This window comes from Fistularia commersonii, chromosome 21, assembly GCF_037954325.1.
Source record: "Fistularia commersonii isolate RoL2024-O1a breed Wild chromosome 21, RoL_Fcom_v1.0, whole genome shotgun sequence".
NCBI lineage: Eukaryota > Metazoa > Chordata > Actinopteri > Syngnathiformes > Fistulariidae > Fistularia > Fistularia commersonii.
The window spans coordinates 16,203,616-16,219,590 of record NC_141304.1 but is presented as its reverse complement, the minus strand read 5'-3'; the positions used below and the strand labels follow the sequence as shown (position 1 = coordinate 16,219,590).

The following is a 15,975-nucleotide window of genomic DNA, read 5'->3' as shown; positions in this document are numbered from 1 at the left end:
CGGGAAAGAAGGAGTCCCATGACTCCATCTAACCATCTAATTAGCCGCCGGTTCTGCCACGAGTCCCGGATGGTCTCCGTGGAAACGGGCCAAGAGGGCCGTTCGACGCCCGACCCGGCGAGACGCCTCAGCCTGTGGTCAATGTTCAGACCGCTGGGCGGAGCTTCAAGCCTCTCACATTGAGTGGCGTGTGAGTGTGTGTCCGTGCGTGTGTGTGAGTGTGTGTGTGTGTCAACTGTGCTTTTGTTTTTTCTTCTTCTTCTCATTCTTAAGGCGGAGTGACTGAATAATAAAGGAGTGTGTGTTCAGGTTTGGTGCTTCGGTGTTTGATTCCTCCCTACTCTTTGTGCAATCTGTGTGTGTGTGTGTGTGTGTGTGTGTGTGTGTGTGTGTGTGTGTGTGCGTGTGCATCTACAGTATGTCCCCGTCCTCTATGCTGAAGCTGGATCTGCGGCTGGAGTCCACGGATGCTTCCGGGGACATGGCCGAGAGCAGGGGGTCGCCTCCGATGGGGGACAGGGGCTCGTCCATCAGGAAGCCCAGCTCTCCTCTCCTCCCCTGGACCTCCAGTCCGCCCAGGTCTCCCAGCCCGGACACGCCGTCGGAGAAGGCCTGCATCCCGTCGCAGAAGTCCAGCGACTGGCCAAAGTCGTACTGCTGGGAGCTGCCCACGGCCGGGAACTGGATGGGCGGCTGCGCCTGCAGGTGCTGGTGGAGCAGGGGGAGCTGCCTGGGCTGGGCCTGCTGGGCCTGCTGGGCCTGCTGGGCCGGCCCGGGGTGGAGGTGGGTCTGTGGGAGGAAGTGGTGCTGCTGGGCCGGAGGCGGCACCTGGTGCTGGTGCTGGTGCTGCTGGGCCTGCATCGGGGGGCGCGACAGGCTCTCCTCAGGGCTGGTCTCCTGCTTGATGTAGGGCGCCATCAGGTCCGCCGTGTTCAGCCCAGAAGGTGAAGTGCTGGGGAGGCCGTGCAGGTGCGCCTGCATCTCCAGCTCCTGGGGACGGCGGGGACAGCGTCAGCCAGAACCAACGCCGCCGCCGCCGGACCTCCGGCGCCGGCTCTTACCTGGATGCGGAGCAACAACTGCTTGTTTGCCATCTCCATCCTCTTGAAGTTGTTCTCCACCTCCCTCGTCCGCTGCACGTCCTTCTGCATGCGCTTGATGTACTCCACCGACGCCCGCAGGATGGTGCCCTTGTTCCAGCGCACGTCGCTGCGCAGCCCGCCAGGGGAACCGGGTGAACCGGACACAGTCACACGTGAGGAGAGCGTGGTAGAACACATCCGACAAGAACCCAGAAACACGAAGACACTCACAGGTCGTTGGTTTTGGGAATCATGGTGCCCAACTCCTTGATCCGGTCGTTGATGTTGAACCTCCGTCTCCTCTCGACTGTGGGGGGGGCGGGAGATGGAAGGAGAGGAGAGAGGAGAGGTGAGGAGATCACCAGCTGCAGAGGACGTGTGCAGACGACACACACACGTAAACACACACACACACACACACACACACACAGGCAATCAAGCTTTAAATGCCAGAGCAGCAGAAAAGTGGTGGTTATCCATCCACCCACCAGTTGCACTATGTCAGCTAAATCAGCAGGCTGTATAAAACATTTTGCAAGGGTCAGATTATGGTGCACACGTGTGTGTGTGTGTGTGTGTGTGTGTGTGTGTGTGTGATCAAAGGTCAAGTCAAGTTTGGAAGCACCCTTGAAGCGGTGTGTATCGGGCAGAGAGGTAAAAGGGGGTACTGACTCAGGTTGTGGTTATCTTTCTTCTGCCTCTCCTTGGCCAGAGCACGGGCTTCTGCGTCTTTGCAAAAACAAAAAGGAATCAACAAACGACGGAGCAGCGTGGCCTCGCACAGCCACAGCTGACCCCGTGCAGGAGCCCTGTGGAGAAACAAGACTGCGGGACGTGAAGGACGGGGCGAACGTCCGCCGGCAGGAGGGACTTCGCACCTGACAGCTCCCGTTTGATGGTCAGGTTGGCGGGGCAGGAGTTGCTGGTCATGGCGATGGCTGGCACCTTCATCCCGGGACCCGTGTACACGTCCAGGTGGCTGTTGGACAGGGGGAGCTGGAGACACACACACACACACACACACACACACACACACACACACACACACACACACACACACACACACAGGTCAGGAAGACGTCTGACACTTGAAGTGTTCAGGTGCTAAACACCAAAGAAGCGTCCTCCATCTTTTCTGTATTTTTTTCTGTGGCTCTGAATGAACTACAGGGAAAGCAAACAGCACGCTAACGCTAAGGAGTCACCTGACGCGGTGAACGGCTCCTTTACAGCGCCGTCATCCTTGGCCACCGTTTTTATGAAGCCAGCGTTAGCGTTTAGTGCGCTGTAAAAGCGTGGTTTCACACCTGAGCGTCCCCGGCCAGCGCAGCAATGATTGACTATCACTTTATCTACGGCAGCTTATCTGCCTTTACGGCCTCCTTCGCCGCTCCGCCGCCGCCGGACCCTCGCCGAGAGGTCGCCGTGACTTCTGAGCGAAAAAAGACTGCGCTCGCGCTTCGAGCGGACTGCGGTTGTGCCGCCGTGCGACGCCTCTGCCCGAGGTCGGCCTGAGACCGGATCTCCCTCCCTGATACCACGGCCGAAATTGAGGCTGGTAATGAGCCTGAAAGATAAAGATTCAAAGGGAAGAGATATCTTATCTGCCGGCTACTGTGAGACACACACACACACACACACACACACACCTCGCCGGTGTCACTTCTGTGTGTAAATTATATTCTCCGTACATAAACTAGCGGTGTAACAGCATCAGCGTACTCCAGAGATAAACCTTCCCAGGGACGTCCCGCCGTTTATCTCCTCGCTGCTTCCTGCAGATCCACCACACATCCAGATCTCCGGACGCTCCGGAGGAGAAGCAGATAAACACAGACGGCGCTCACTCAAAGAAGCCCTAATTCACGCCGCGTGCTCGAGTGCCGCACACACACACACACACACACACACACACTCTCATAAACCCCTCACTGAATCCAAGGGAAAAGAAAAGGCAGGCATGACTGGGACTACGGCCCCAGTGAAAATGCCCACACATACACATGCACATGTATGCATGTATGCACACATGCATGCACACACACACACACGCACACACGCCCACACACACCAACACACACACAGTTCACTTGTGCCTGGTATTTACTGGTTGTTCCCGGCTTTTACTAAACTATGAAATTCCAAGGATTCCAAGGAGTTTGCCACTCTAATCCCCGTCAGGATTAACCCGCCAGCGCCGCCGACCGGCCCCGACGCCGGGAATCAGACTTTGATTTTCCTCTTTCTTTTATTTTCTTCACGCAACACACCTCCATCTGCCCGTCAAACAGAGGAGCTCTCAGGCGATCCTCCAGCTGATCAGCCCCGGAATCTAATCAATCAATGTGTGCGTCTCGATTAGCCTCGCAGACAGAGAGGGGACGCGGACAAACACGCCGCCATTGAAGCAATCAAACTACTGACGACACGCTATCACACCGGGGAGATCTAATGGTGTCTATCTAACTCACACACACACACACACACACACACACACACACACACACACAGAGCCGGTGAAGTCAGTAGAACAACCGTAGAAAGAGTGAGTGCCAGGTCTCTGTGAGCGATCAGTCCCGAAAACAAGGCTTCCACATCGTTGTCCTCACACCCTGTCACAGCAACACACACACACATACACACACACACACACACACACACACACACAGACACACTCACATCCTCGTGTGGCTCATTTAATAATCAGAGACCCGAGGCTTGGAGTTAGAGACGCGGCGTCCGCACACAGCGGGTCGGCCCGTCCGCCCGGAGCTCACCAGCTGAATCTGTTCTCCTTCGATAACTTCCACGATGGCGAAGGTCTTGCTCATCTCCTTCATCCTCGGCCCCGAGGCCAGGGCTCCTCGCTGCTCGCCGCTCCCTCGGGAAATCCCGGCCCGGTTCCCCCGGGGACTGACCTCAGCGCCGCCGGCCCCGCCTGCGTTCTACCTCCTCCGCCGGCCGCCAGGCAGCAGTGAACTTTCCCCTATCTGGACTTTCAGCCTGTTTTCCCCCTTGCACAAATTGCCCTCATCCCCCTTTCCCCTCCTCCCTCCTTTCACCTCCTCCCCCCCTTCCTTCCTTCTCCCCCTCCCTCCGTCCAAACGTCTTGTAAACAAGTTGAACTCTAACTGTCGGCGGTTTAATTGTTAATTTTCGGAGTCGGATTCGCACGCGCTGCGCTCAGATCCCCTTCCCGGGCTGCGACTCTGTCCCGAGCTTGAGTGGATCTATTTGAGGACCGTGTTCTTAAATATACATAAATATATATACGTTCAGAGGAATCTCGAACGCTCGGTGCATCGTTTTAGTTTTCCGAGATCTGAGCCGTCGCTCGGCGGATGATTTGATTCACGGTCAGTTAAGAGAGAGCGGGACGAGTGTTCCACACCCACGTGGACGTTTAAAGATGGGGCCACGCACCACCCGCCGCTAGCGAGCCCACAGAAAATCACAGAGTGTGTGTGTGTGTGTGTGTGGTGGCCCGGTCCCGGTCATGTGGGTGAGACGCTGCGACGGAGAGCGCCGTCCGTGAGAAGGCGGGAGACATTCACGGGGATTCGGGGCGGCGGACGGCGGGAACGTGGACGGACGAAGAAGAGTCCGTCAGGGACGGTTTGATGGGTTTAGAAAGAGGAGCGGCTTCACTCGGGTCATAAATGGAATTTAGGCAGAGTGTCTCAATGTTACATTTAGCATAGCATTGTAGCTCTGAGTGTGGGGCCAGTAAGTTAAGGACAGAGAAGCAGATGGAAAACCATCCCAACCTCCTCCAACCATCTCCTCCTCCACCAACGCCTGCATCTTCATCTCATCTTCAAAGTACTTCTTAAAAACCTCATAAAAACACTGGATTTGTTTACATTCGCAACATTATTTGTAACTTATTGCCTATATTTTTCATCTGGGACGGATCATAGCGCCGGAATGGGTCCATTTGATTTGACGCACAGCGGCTGAGAGCCGGCGCCGCCGTGCACGGAAGGATGCGTTGCCGTCGGCCGTCTCACCGTGTTGGGCATCTGGACGGGGTCCAAGTACGCCTGGATGTCGTCGTAACTGGACTGCATGCTGATGATGTCGTCGATCACCTCGTCCATCTGGAAACACACGACAGGGTCACGACCCCGGCCCGCATCGCTACGCCCGAGGTGCATTTTTATTATTCCCACCACATCCTCCCCTGGAGCGCAGGTGCACGGAGGACGCGGGACGGAGGCGTCTCGGACGCCGCCTGCGCCCGTTCTCCCCGAGGCCGGCGGCGCGAGGAAGAGTCGCTGGTCAAAGTCTGGCGGGCTCAAAGGGCCCCTGGCAGCCGGCCGCCGCGCTGTAACCCATTAAGCGGTAATTACTGCTGCCGGGCCATAATGGCCCGTTTAAAGAGCGATGATGGCGCCGGCCGTGTGGCGGTTAGTCAGCAGGTCCGCGGCGCTGCGTCCGGCCAAGAGGGGGGGGGGGGGGGGGACGAGATCCTTATCGCGCCCTCGTAAAACACGGAGATGCCGGCGTGCCGGGGGTTATATTCAATCCTCATGATCTTTTACGTGCGCGTGGGCGGTCTTGTGTCCTGCGGAGAAGACGTGGACGGGTTTATCTGCGAGCACCTCCTTCTCGTGGCTGGAGCCGATGTTCAGCATGGCCATGGGGCTGTTGGGGGCGCTGCTGCCCGACATCAGCTGCTCCGTGCGCACGTGCGGGGACTGCAGGGGCGGGGGCGCCGACGAAGAGCCGCCCGAGTGGACGGCGGCGGGGGGCGAGGGCGGTATCGGCCCGGCGACGGCGTGGACCATCTGGAAACATGATGGGGAAACGGGGGTTTGGGTCAGGGGTCGGGTCGAGGCTGAACCGGCAGGAACCCGGACGGAGGACCGGCGCCTACCTGCTTGGTGGCGAAGGTGGTGGACAGGTACTCCTTCACCTGCTGCCGCCGAGACTGACGGATGTGGTAGTCGGTGGGGTTTTCGAGGTGGGTCTGCACCTGGTCGGGGAGAGGAGGCATTGAAGGAGCTCCGGGGTTGTCTTTCTGTCTCGGGCGGCGACCTGATGGGAATCAGGAGGAGGGAACCCTGACCCGCGGAGCTGAAAGTGGATCCTGAGGGATCAGTTTGAGATGAAGATCTCTGAGCTCCTTCCGGACGTTCTCTGTGGAGATCTGACTCCTGTGTTTATCTCCTCTGTCTAAAGTCAAACCCGTGATCAAACGTGACCGAACTCGAACGGGTTTATATTCATTTTTTCAAATTCATCCATTCATCCTTCATCCGCCCCGGTCGCTGCGCACCCAGGCCCGTGCGGGGCTGCGGCCTGTCCCCGCTCTGATTGGCTGAGAGGCGGGTTCACCTGGACCAATCACAGGGCCTCATTTAGAGACATTCACACATCTGAAAGACACCGAACCCCCGAGGCTCCTGATGGCGGGCGATCAGTGAAGACCTTTCGCATGGAGGTACATCCAGTCAGAAGCATCTTCTCCACTCCACCACGGTGGTGGAGAACCCTGTGGAGAACCACATCGTCCACCATCTCCAATGCCTCTTTCCTGCTTTACAGGGTTCGTAGGCCATGCATTTACAGAGGGGTGGAGGGTCAGAAGCTGATCCTCTGACCCACTGGAGCAGTGACCTGAAGACCTTCACATCCAAAGGCTGAAGCTCAACAGAAGATGGCCTCCCTCCATTACAACCAACCACACTCCTTCCCTGCACCTTCAGCTGGAAGCCCCGGTGGACACGCCCCTGAACCTCTGCTTGTCACACACACACACACACACACACACACACACACACACACACACACACACACACACACACACACACACACACACACACACACACACACACACACACACACACACACACACAGCAGCTGGAGACAAGGACAAGCAGGTATCTCTGGAATTGTTCAGAACGTCAGTCTGGTGTTATCTACCTGGCTCGTGTCTGTTGTCAGCGCTCCTTTATCTTCTCATCTTCTCACCCTCCGCTGTCCTACCTGTTTACTGCTCCACCACATTCTTCTTTTCTTCCTCCACCGCTGCCTTTTGCAAATCTGTGCCGGTGGTTTCCTCAGAACGCTGGCGAGCGTGAAGAACCCACCAAAGAACGTCCGGCGATCGAGATCCGACAACACGTTCTACAGATCTAGTTTCGCCATCTCCTCTCTGGTCTCCTGGACCTCTGACCTCAGCATCCTTCTACCCACCATCCCTGCTCTGTCCATGCCAAACCATCTCACTCTGACTTGACCTCCAGAACATCTAACACGTGTTGTACCTCCATGTGTCTGTGGGGGTTTCACGTGATCCAGGTTCCTCACACAGCCCCAACCCATGCAGGAGGTCCACTGGAGCCCCTCAATGAGACGTCAGGCCGTGTGATGGATCCGTGGCCGGTCCGGGGGAACCCCGCCTCTGGCCTGCACCCCGCCACCCTCAGAGCAGCAGGGATGGCGAGCGAAAGACTGAATGCTGCCTGAAGCAGTCTGTGATGAAACACCGCCTGATGTTTGGACACAAGGTGCTCCAGAGTCCATCACTCCTTCCTTCACCTCTCCCGAACCCCACGGGGAGCTCGGACCGCTCGGGGACGATGTTTGCGAAGACGTCGGGGCGTCTTCGACGCCGTTTTTGCAACCGCTCGACGGCCGCATTAGGTTTGGAGTCGGCGTGGTCCCTTTGGGGAACCGCGGTGACACTAGACCTGGAGGAATCACCCAATCACCTGATCAGTTCATCTAACTAAGCCCTTCCTCAGCTGTAGCTGGGGTTGCCATGGCAACGCCAACCCCGCCGTTCCCACTGAAGAAGAGGAGGCAGCGAGAGCGACCTTGTGGAGCCGTCAAAGCCGCAACTGCTCGCGTCGCAAGCGGAAAACCAGCTTGCGTTCTGAAAATGCTGGGAAATATGGCGGGAAAAACGGCGAGCCACACGCTTCCCTTCCCTGATCCCCCGCTGGGAACATCTGCTCCAGGTGTCAAAACATGACCTTTAATACTCTGGACCGTTTACTTTTTATATAAATGGCAAAAAAACATTTCCCGCGAACGTCGCCATCGTTGTTGACGTTGCAGTGCATTCTGGACAACAACATCAAACTGTTGCTTCACGTCTTCTGTTCAGCCTGTTTCAATCTGAAGCCAAAGGCACTGACGGCGAGATCCACGTGCACGAGGAGCTCCACGTGCCCTTGAGAGCGAGGAGGACGCTGGATGAAGAGGTTCTGCACACTCTGGAGCCACGTCATGTTTGATAAATGTTGTTCACGTTCCACTTAGAGCAGGTGTTTACATCCCAGAAGACCCTCCAGGGGGTTCCATCCCTGAGCTCCTCCCTTCTGGTCTCCAGCGCACCCCACTGACGCCGTGCACGCAGAACGCATTGCACAGGTGAAACCCTGGCGGCCTCCGTAGGAGCAACAGGTAAACAGTAGGAGTTTTCACGCGTACAAACCCGTGAATGGAAGCAGAACGGGACAAGAACGGGATGTTTAGGCTAAGATGAGCTAATGGGGGTTCCTTCAAACACCTCCCGGCGTATGGCTGGATACCTGGGTGGACCTTCATGACCCCCTCCAGCTTCATCATCACACGTGGCACAACAACTGACCTTGAGCACCTCCACTGGCACCTGCATGCTTTGGTAGGTCTGCGGCGTGCTAATGGCGGGCGTTGGCACCGGCGGCCCGGCCAAACGCTGCTGCATGTAATGCAAGCCTGCATTCTGCTGCTGCTGCTGCTGCTGCTGCCGCTCGCGCTGCTCCTCCTGCTGCAGCTGGTCCCGCATGAGCTGAGGAGGCGCACACACACACACACACACACACACACACACACACACACACACACACACACACACACACACACCATTACCGTCAGTATAGGTACAGTACCAACGCCATGATAGCATGGAAAGTGAAATCTACAGCCACGTATGGGGCCGAGGGAGCGGCGTCTGCTGGTGTTTTACCTGCATCCGCAGGCCAATGCGTGAGGCCATGGCCGGCGGGCGGGGGGGCAGGGGAGGGCGAGCCGACGTCAATGTGGCGCAGTCCAGTCCGAGAGCTGGAGGAGGCTGCCGGGAAGGACGGAAGGGACGGGAAAAGAGAAGGTTTAGAGGGACGGAGGAGGAAAACCACAGCTGCAAACTCCCACGGAAAGGTTCCCCTGGTTTTACAGGATGTCGTTGTCGTTTGACACGTCGGTAAAACACAAAGCAAAGTGTGAGTCACTGGAACTTTCTGAAAGCTCCTGCGGAGAAAACAGACGTTCAGAGAGCCTCGTCCTCCATGTTTACATGGCGTTATCAGGATAACAGCTGAGATGATTTGAGGTCCATGTGTGTTCATGGAGGTCCTCATCCATGTTCAGCTCCTCCTCGCTGACAGCAAAGCCCTGCTTGGAGGCCCACAGGAGGCCTTCTTGTGTGGAAGTGTTAGCGTGGGGTTCCTCAGGGTTCAAACAGACCAAACACATGCAGGAGGTTCAGTGGAGACCCTGCATTGTCCAGACGTGTGGATGAATGAGTGTGTGTGTGTGTGTGTGTGTGTGTGTGTGTGTGTGTGTGTGCGTCCCTTTGACGTTTTTTCCATCGGTAAAATGGATGTTTAAGGGGTCATTAACATGACAGCTAGCTAAACCAAGAACCCTCAGGCTGGGTCAGGTTAAAGCACCCCACGTTCACAGACGCATATGTCCTGCCGGGTCCTGCCGGGTCCATTCAGGTCCATTCAGGTCCGGTTGGGTCCAGTAGGGTCCATTCAGGTCCGGTCGGGTCCAGTCGGGTCCTGTCCGGGGTGCAGCCTGGGTCTCGGTGTGAGACCCCCCTGCTATCGCTTCCCTTCATGGGCTGAATTTTGGGTCATGTGGACGTCATGTGCTCTTGTTTTTCTGCGCTCCATCACGTGCTCGCAGAGGATGGTGGGGGAACACCCTCACCGCTTGACATCACCCCCTCCCATTTTCTCTCTTCCCCACACACACACACACACACACACATACATGAGCTCCTAGGGAAGTCCCAAGGCTAACAGTTCCCCTTTTGCAATGATGGGCAGTAAAAAAACATAATGACTAAGCTTGACCGGACAGAAGGTGTGCCTGGAAGCTGCCGGAGATTCGTTTTGTTCCCCTGCCCGCCTCCAGCCGGCCGGCCGGTAAAAAGAAACGCCCGGGCGACCAATCAGGAGAGGCCTCGGTCTGTATATGGTCATGAAGACGGGAGAAACAGAGGGGAAAGACGGAGGGAGCGGGAGAGAAAAGCTCATTGTCCGTGAGGTACAATAAGAAGGGCAGCTCCTATTGAGGAGGACTGAGGCTGCCTGTTGTCCAAAGTGTACATTTCAGGAGCGAGGGGGCACACACTGCACGCTTTGTGCCGTCGCAGAGCCCACATGAAACACACACAGAAAGGGAAACACACATTCGGACACAAACGTGTTCCAGATCTGGGAGTGCCACGGCCCTTCTGGACACCGAGCGCGCTCACAAGCAAGTGAGCGACCTTGAGGAAACGCGGACGCCACTTAGTTGTGAGCGACCTTGAGGAAACGTGGACGCCCTCGGACCACCGGAGGCTTCGCACGCGGGTCGTCCCGACAGCGCGGCGGCTGATGCACAACCATCTGCAGAGGCGTGCCGGGAAAGGGAAACGCCACGCCATTGGTGTGCACGGCTCAGAAGGTTTCAGCGGCGCGCTGCCCGTTCTGCCCCGCCTCTAGGTCTTGAAATTTGAGGGAAACGGCGTGATGGACTGACTGGATTGAGTCCAGCGACCTGCGGAGGAGCCGCCCGGCAGCCGTCACAAAAACATGACATTCACTCTTTCACTTTGGCCCATCGTCCTACATTCACTCCAGAAACCTTCACCAGCCACTGCAAAGCTAAGCTCCCGCTGATGTTTACAGTGGCGTTTATGATGGGATGTGCACGGCGCCGCGCGCCGCCAGCGCTTCCTGCTCCGGTACGGTGACACACTGATGCCGGGCAGCATCGGCTCCCACGCGGCTCCTCCTCCCGCCTGGCGAGCGCCGGTCCGCACAGGCGTCCGTGACGCGGAGCGGCACAGCGCCGCCATTGTTCCCGCGGTGCCTTGTGATGTCACGGCCCCTTCACTTCTGACACCGCCAGCCGGCGGGTGGGCGCCGAGCAGAGGAAGTCCAGGTCAGAGGTCGGCGCTGGACCTCGGCCACCCGTGAGTCACAGGCAGGAGTGGCTACAGCTGGTGCTCGCCGGGCGGAGCTCCGCCGCCATCAGAAGACTGGCGGCAGGTATATTGTGACGGCTGCTTTGGCTCCGTGCGCTCGGGGGCATCGATCAATTCACGCGCACAGTGCACCCCTGCGTGCACCCCTACGTGCACCCCTGCGTGCACCCCTGCGTGCACCCCTACGTGCACCCCTGCGTGCACCCCTGCGTGCACTTGGGGGCAGTGTGGCGCCTTGACACCTGCGCCCAGAAACATGGCGTCAAGCCGTGGCGCGTGTATTTTTAGACGTGACCGTGCACCGCCAAGGAGAGGCTTTGGAATAAGGCTGGACCCGGGCCGGGCGCACGCACGCACGCACGCACGCACGCACGCACGCACAGACGTGCGCTCTCACAACAAAGCACGGGGCCGGACGTGCAGCCATCCGGAGCCGCATGAATCTAAATCGAAGGAGATGATTTATTACCGGTTTGGAAACAAAAAGGGGGGGGTGAAACACTAAAATAGATGTTATCACTGTTTCACTCAAGGTCGAAAAAGTGCACGCGCATTTTCTCAAGCGCCCGTGAGTTTGAACCGCCGGCGCCGGCGGCTCGCAACCCACTTCCAACACTTCACCAGATTGAGGCTCCAGACTCGGGGGGGGGGGATCATGTTTCCTAAAAAGCTCAGTGGCAAAAGATCCAGTGCTTCAGAAAAGTTGCAAACTGCACCACACACACACACACACACACACACACACACAGCCTTCCTGCATTCAGCTAACTATCCGACTGCTCTAATGACTCTTAAGACTAAAATAACCTCTCTAGCTTTCTGTTCTCCTTTTCAGGAGCAGTTCGTTCCCCCGGTGCACGCCGTGTTTCTTGCATTGTTATATTTGGAGTGTGTGTGTGCACGCAAAGGATTCTGGGTCGACGGGGGGGTGGAGGGGAGCGACAGGTGGGCCCGGGGACGATTTTGGTCTTTGATTTGATCAAAAATTTTTCACCACACTAAGTAACGCTGGAAGGATTGGGTAAGAGCACACACACACACACACACACACAGTTGCATCCCCCAGGAGACGAGAATACACCGACGGGCCAATGTGGACGTGCAGACACACAGACGGGCGCCCAGATCAGGTTCAGACAAACATTATCTGGTGTTCTGCTGGGCTGCAGCTGCTTTGGCTATAAAAACGTTTTTGTGCCATGTCACATCTGTAATGTAATGTCATTGCACACACACACACACACACACACACGCACACAGCAGCTATTACCTGTTTGAGAGGGGAAATAGAATCTGCGGTGTTCAGAGAGAGGAAAACACCGGGCGCCGCACTGCTGGTCACATGTCTGGCCGCCGCCGAGAGCGAAGGGCGATCTGGGGGTGGAGGTCAGAGGGCAGACGTGGACCCCGGAGGTGGAGACAAAGAGAGGACACCTTTATGAACACCTGAAACACATGAATGAAACGATGCTTTCGACAGGTTTGACAAACGAGGTGCAAATGCGGCCTTTTTCTTCGAAAGGCGGCGTCTCGATCGGAGAACAGGAAGGAGAAAGAAAAGACAGGATCAGCTGAGGTTTGGGCCGTGAAGGACGGAACGCCGTCCACACGTCCGACGCAGACCTCCGTCTTTTCCATCCACACCTGGGCTCTAACACCTTCCCGTCCCCCCAAGCGTTTGGTGTGAGTGGTTGCCGGCCAGGTCGCATGGCGCTGCGGGCCGCGCGCGCCGCGGTGCAAACATGAAAAACACAAACCGGGTCTTGAGAAATCCTGGACCGAACGGTTAGCTTAGCGACCGACCGACCGACCGGGAGAAGGTCATCTGAGCCGTTCGGCGCGTCTCGTAGCGCTGGTTTGTGGAGTGGGCCGCCAAGGAGCCGGCGGCGTCCGAGCGGTGAACCGGCGGCGCCGTGGACGATAAGCCGGCATCATCAGTAAAACCCAAACACCATATCACTTCCCCTTTCCCTCCATCTGATTTTCACAACTACTTGTTCTGCCAATGATGAAGCAACTTCCCCCACAGGCGGAGAATAAATCCACTATTTCAGCTCAATTCCGAGATTTCTGCGGCGGCCGTCCCCCGCCGCGCGCAATGCAACCAAACTGGTCCGACGCTGAATTATTCCGAAAACATAGTAACACTTGCACGCAGGTATTCGCTGGCAGATGGCGAGATAGACATTAGGTCGACCTGTTGCGATGCACAAATAGTTTATCGCATGAGACAGCGTTGCCACACACACACAGACACACACTCTCATAACACCTGCCTCTGAAAATGCTGGCCGGCCTTAGCGAGGGCGGCCTTAGCAAACCGCTCGTCCTCCCCGAAGCTTCACGTGCTCACCGGTGATGACGCTGCAGAAACATTCGGTCGTGACTAAGACCCTAATCTTAGCCGCCGCGGGGGCGAGGGCCGGCGCCGGGATGCACTCGCACGCAAAAAAGTTGTGACGTCGGAGTCTTACCGACGAGCCGGCCGCTATCCCAGCGAGGACGCGCCGCGTCCCGGTGAAATGTGCTCCTCCACGTGCGCTCTGACGGGCGCTTTGCTGACTGAGCCCGAGGAACTACAGCATACATATGCCATCTCATGGGTGACGCCACTCCTCCCGGCGTTAGTCACTATTAGTCACCTTCCTCCCTCTCTCTAAATACCAGCTCAGCTTCCTCCCTTCCCCTCCGACTCTCCTCCTCTTCCTCTAAATTAGCCTGAAAGCCGTCGTCTGAGGCAGCAACAAGGAGGTCCTGTGTCTGCAAACACATCTCTGAATGTCCTCTCTCTCTCTCTCTCTCTCTCTCTCTCTCTCTCTCTCTCTCTCTCTCTCTCTCTCTCTCTCTCTCTCTTCTCTCTCTCTCTCTCTCTCTCGTCTCTCTCTCTCTCTCTCTCATCTCTCTCTCTCTCTCTCTCTCTCTCTCTCTCTCTCTCTCTCTCTCTCTCTCTCTCTCTCTCCTTCCTCTCTCCTCTCTCCTCTCTCTCTCTCCTCGTGGAACTCCTCCCTCCTTCCCCTCGTCCTCGCTGTCGTAGAGTTTGCGTACGCATGTAGCGGCGCCACACTTCACCTGTCACCTCACACACACTCCTAGATTTTTGTCGTCCAACCGCACTAAAGTAACAGGTGCCAGGAGAGTCCAGGGTTTTGACGACGGTGTTCGGCGTGGACCACCAGAGCGCCTCCTCGCTTCGGGAACAGGATTTACTAACAAACGTCAAACGTGGCAGAATTTATGCCGCAGGTCTGACGGCCGCAGGTGCCGCCATGAAAGGTGTTTCAGAAAGGCGTGGGGCGGAGGAAACTCGCTTCGTATGAATGATACGCATTCATTCATTCATTTGCTAGTTAGCTGCACCGCTAATCCTGCACCCGGGGTCGCCAGAGCCGCTGTGATTGGCCGAGAGCCGGGGTTCGACCCGGACATTCATCCTCTCGATCCTTCGGACAATATGAGGTCTCCGCTGAACCTCCGGCGTGTTCGGCTGGTGGAAGGATCCCCACGCAGACACGGGGAGAAGGTGAAGGCTCCACACAGGACGGCCCCCCGGGGTCCAAGCAGGGACCTTCTGGCTGCGAGGAAGGAGCTCTAACCGCTGCTCCACCTGCCGCCTTCGGTGGTTTCACTTGTGCGATCTTCATTTGAATATGGATGTTTTGGGGCGTCAGGCCGGTTCCTGCTTCAGGGCGCAGAGAACATCAGCCAGCCAAATCATCAGAGGACAACTACAAACCGTAATAACCCGACGATAAAACTTTCATATCTCACTGTCGTGAGAGCGGCTTCTGACCACCGGAGGACCGTCTGGATGTTCAGTGACGGCGTGAGCCAGCGAACCCCCGGCCGGCCTCCACCTTCTCCTCTTACATCTGCACGCTGTGCTTCTCGCTTATTGATCATGACGAGGCGCTGGACCGTCTCATGTCCAAAAGAAAAGGAAGCACCACGGCTCCACGGAGATGGGCGCACGCGCTCGTATCCTCAGCTCCACATAACGAGGGGGAAAGTGGAAGCGGTGGACGTTTCCTTCATCTCATCCAATCTCAGGACAGGAGAGGCTTCATAAACATCAACGTTCGGTTCTCCACGTGTGACACGGGTGGGAGAAGCACATCCGTGGTCATCACGGCTCACAAGGACATCACCGGTCCCCGCGGTTGTTCAGACCCACGAGGACGACATGGGTCAGCGCGAAGAACCTCCGTGCACGCGGTCCACGTGTATGAATAGAGCTCCCTGCATCTGCGGGCTCCTCCACCTGCCGCCGGCCCGCGGAGCCGCCGGTATCAAAGTGCCACTCGGCTTGTTGCGCCTGATGACAACAAAGGAGAGCAGAGGCCGGCGTGGTGCGGCGCCGCCGGGCTAACAAGCATTCCTTGTTTGTACACAAAGCATTCATGGGCGGGCCGGCTCCGGCCCTCATAGTGCCCGCAGTGTATTTACTGGGTTATTTTGGTCCGGGGGCAGGACCCCCGCCGCCTCGCAGCTCATTGGACGCCAAAGCCGCATTCCTGTCCGCCGCGGCCAATCGTAAGGTGAGCGATAGGCGGGGAAACCGTCCACCAAGACGGCCTTGTAGATTTAACAATAGCCAAAGGAGACGCCACGCCAACGGCGTAGATGTGCGCACGCGGCGTCAAACCCCCTCTCGGCCTCTCCACGCGCCACTCGCCTCGTAACCATGGCGGCAGAGTGGCA

The 15,975-nt window shown here is 57.2% G+C and overlaps 1 protein-coding gene across 7 annotated transcripts in view; it reads right to left on the bottom strand.

Annotated features, from left to right (window-relative positions):
* Positions 1-241: 241 nt before the first annotated feature.
* The window catches only part of tfeb (transcription factor EB), a 20,524-nt gene continuing 4,790 nt past the window's right edge, over positions 242-15,975 (bottom strand). For 3 of the 7 annotated variants that reach the window (XM_086167978.1, XM_086167979.1, XM_086167977.1), the window contains 11 exons: positions 12,548-12,723; positions 9,043-9,147; positions 8,686-8,865; positions 5,962-6,060; positions 5,687-5,872; positions 5,093-5,182; positions 1,961-2,078; positions 1,755-1,811; positions 1,314-1,389; positions 1,062-1,209; positions 242-990 (listed from right to left, as the gene is read on the bottom strand). In XM_086167978.1, coding sequence (XP_086024104.1) covers positions 412-990; positions 1,062-1,209; positions 1,314-1,389; positions 1,755-1,811; positions 1,961-2,078; positions 5,093-5,182; positions 5,687-5,872; positions 5,962-6,060; positions 8,686-8,865; positions 9,043-9,072 — 1,563 coding nt within the window. In that variant the 5' untranslated portion in view covers positions 9,073-9,147; positions 12,548-12,723 and the 3' untranslated portion in view covers positions 242-411. Of the gene's footprint in view, positions 991-1,061; positions 1,210-1,313; positions 1,390-1,754; positions 1,812-1,960; positions 2,079-5,092; positions 5,183-5,686; positions 5,873-5,961; positions 6,061-8,685; positions 8,866-9,042; positions 9,148-12,547; positions 12,724-13,751; positions 14,090-15,975 lie in introns of those variants that run through there. The other 4 variants (XM_086167976.1, XM_086167982.1, XM_086167980.1 and 1 more) reach the window with 4 other exon arrangements.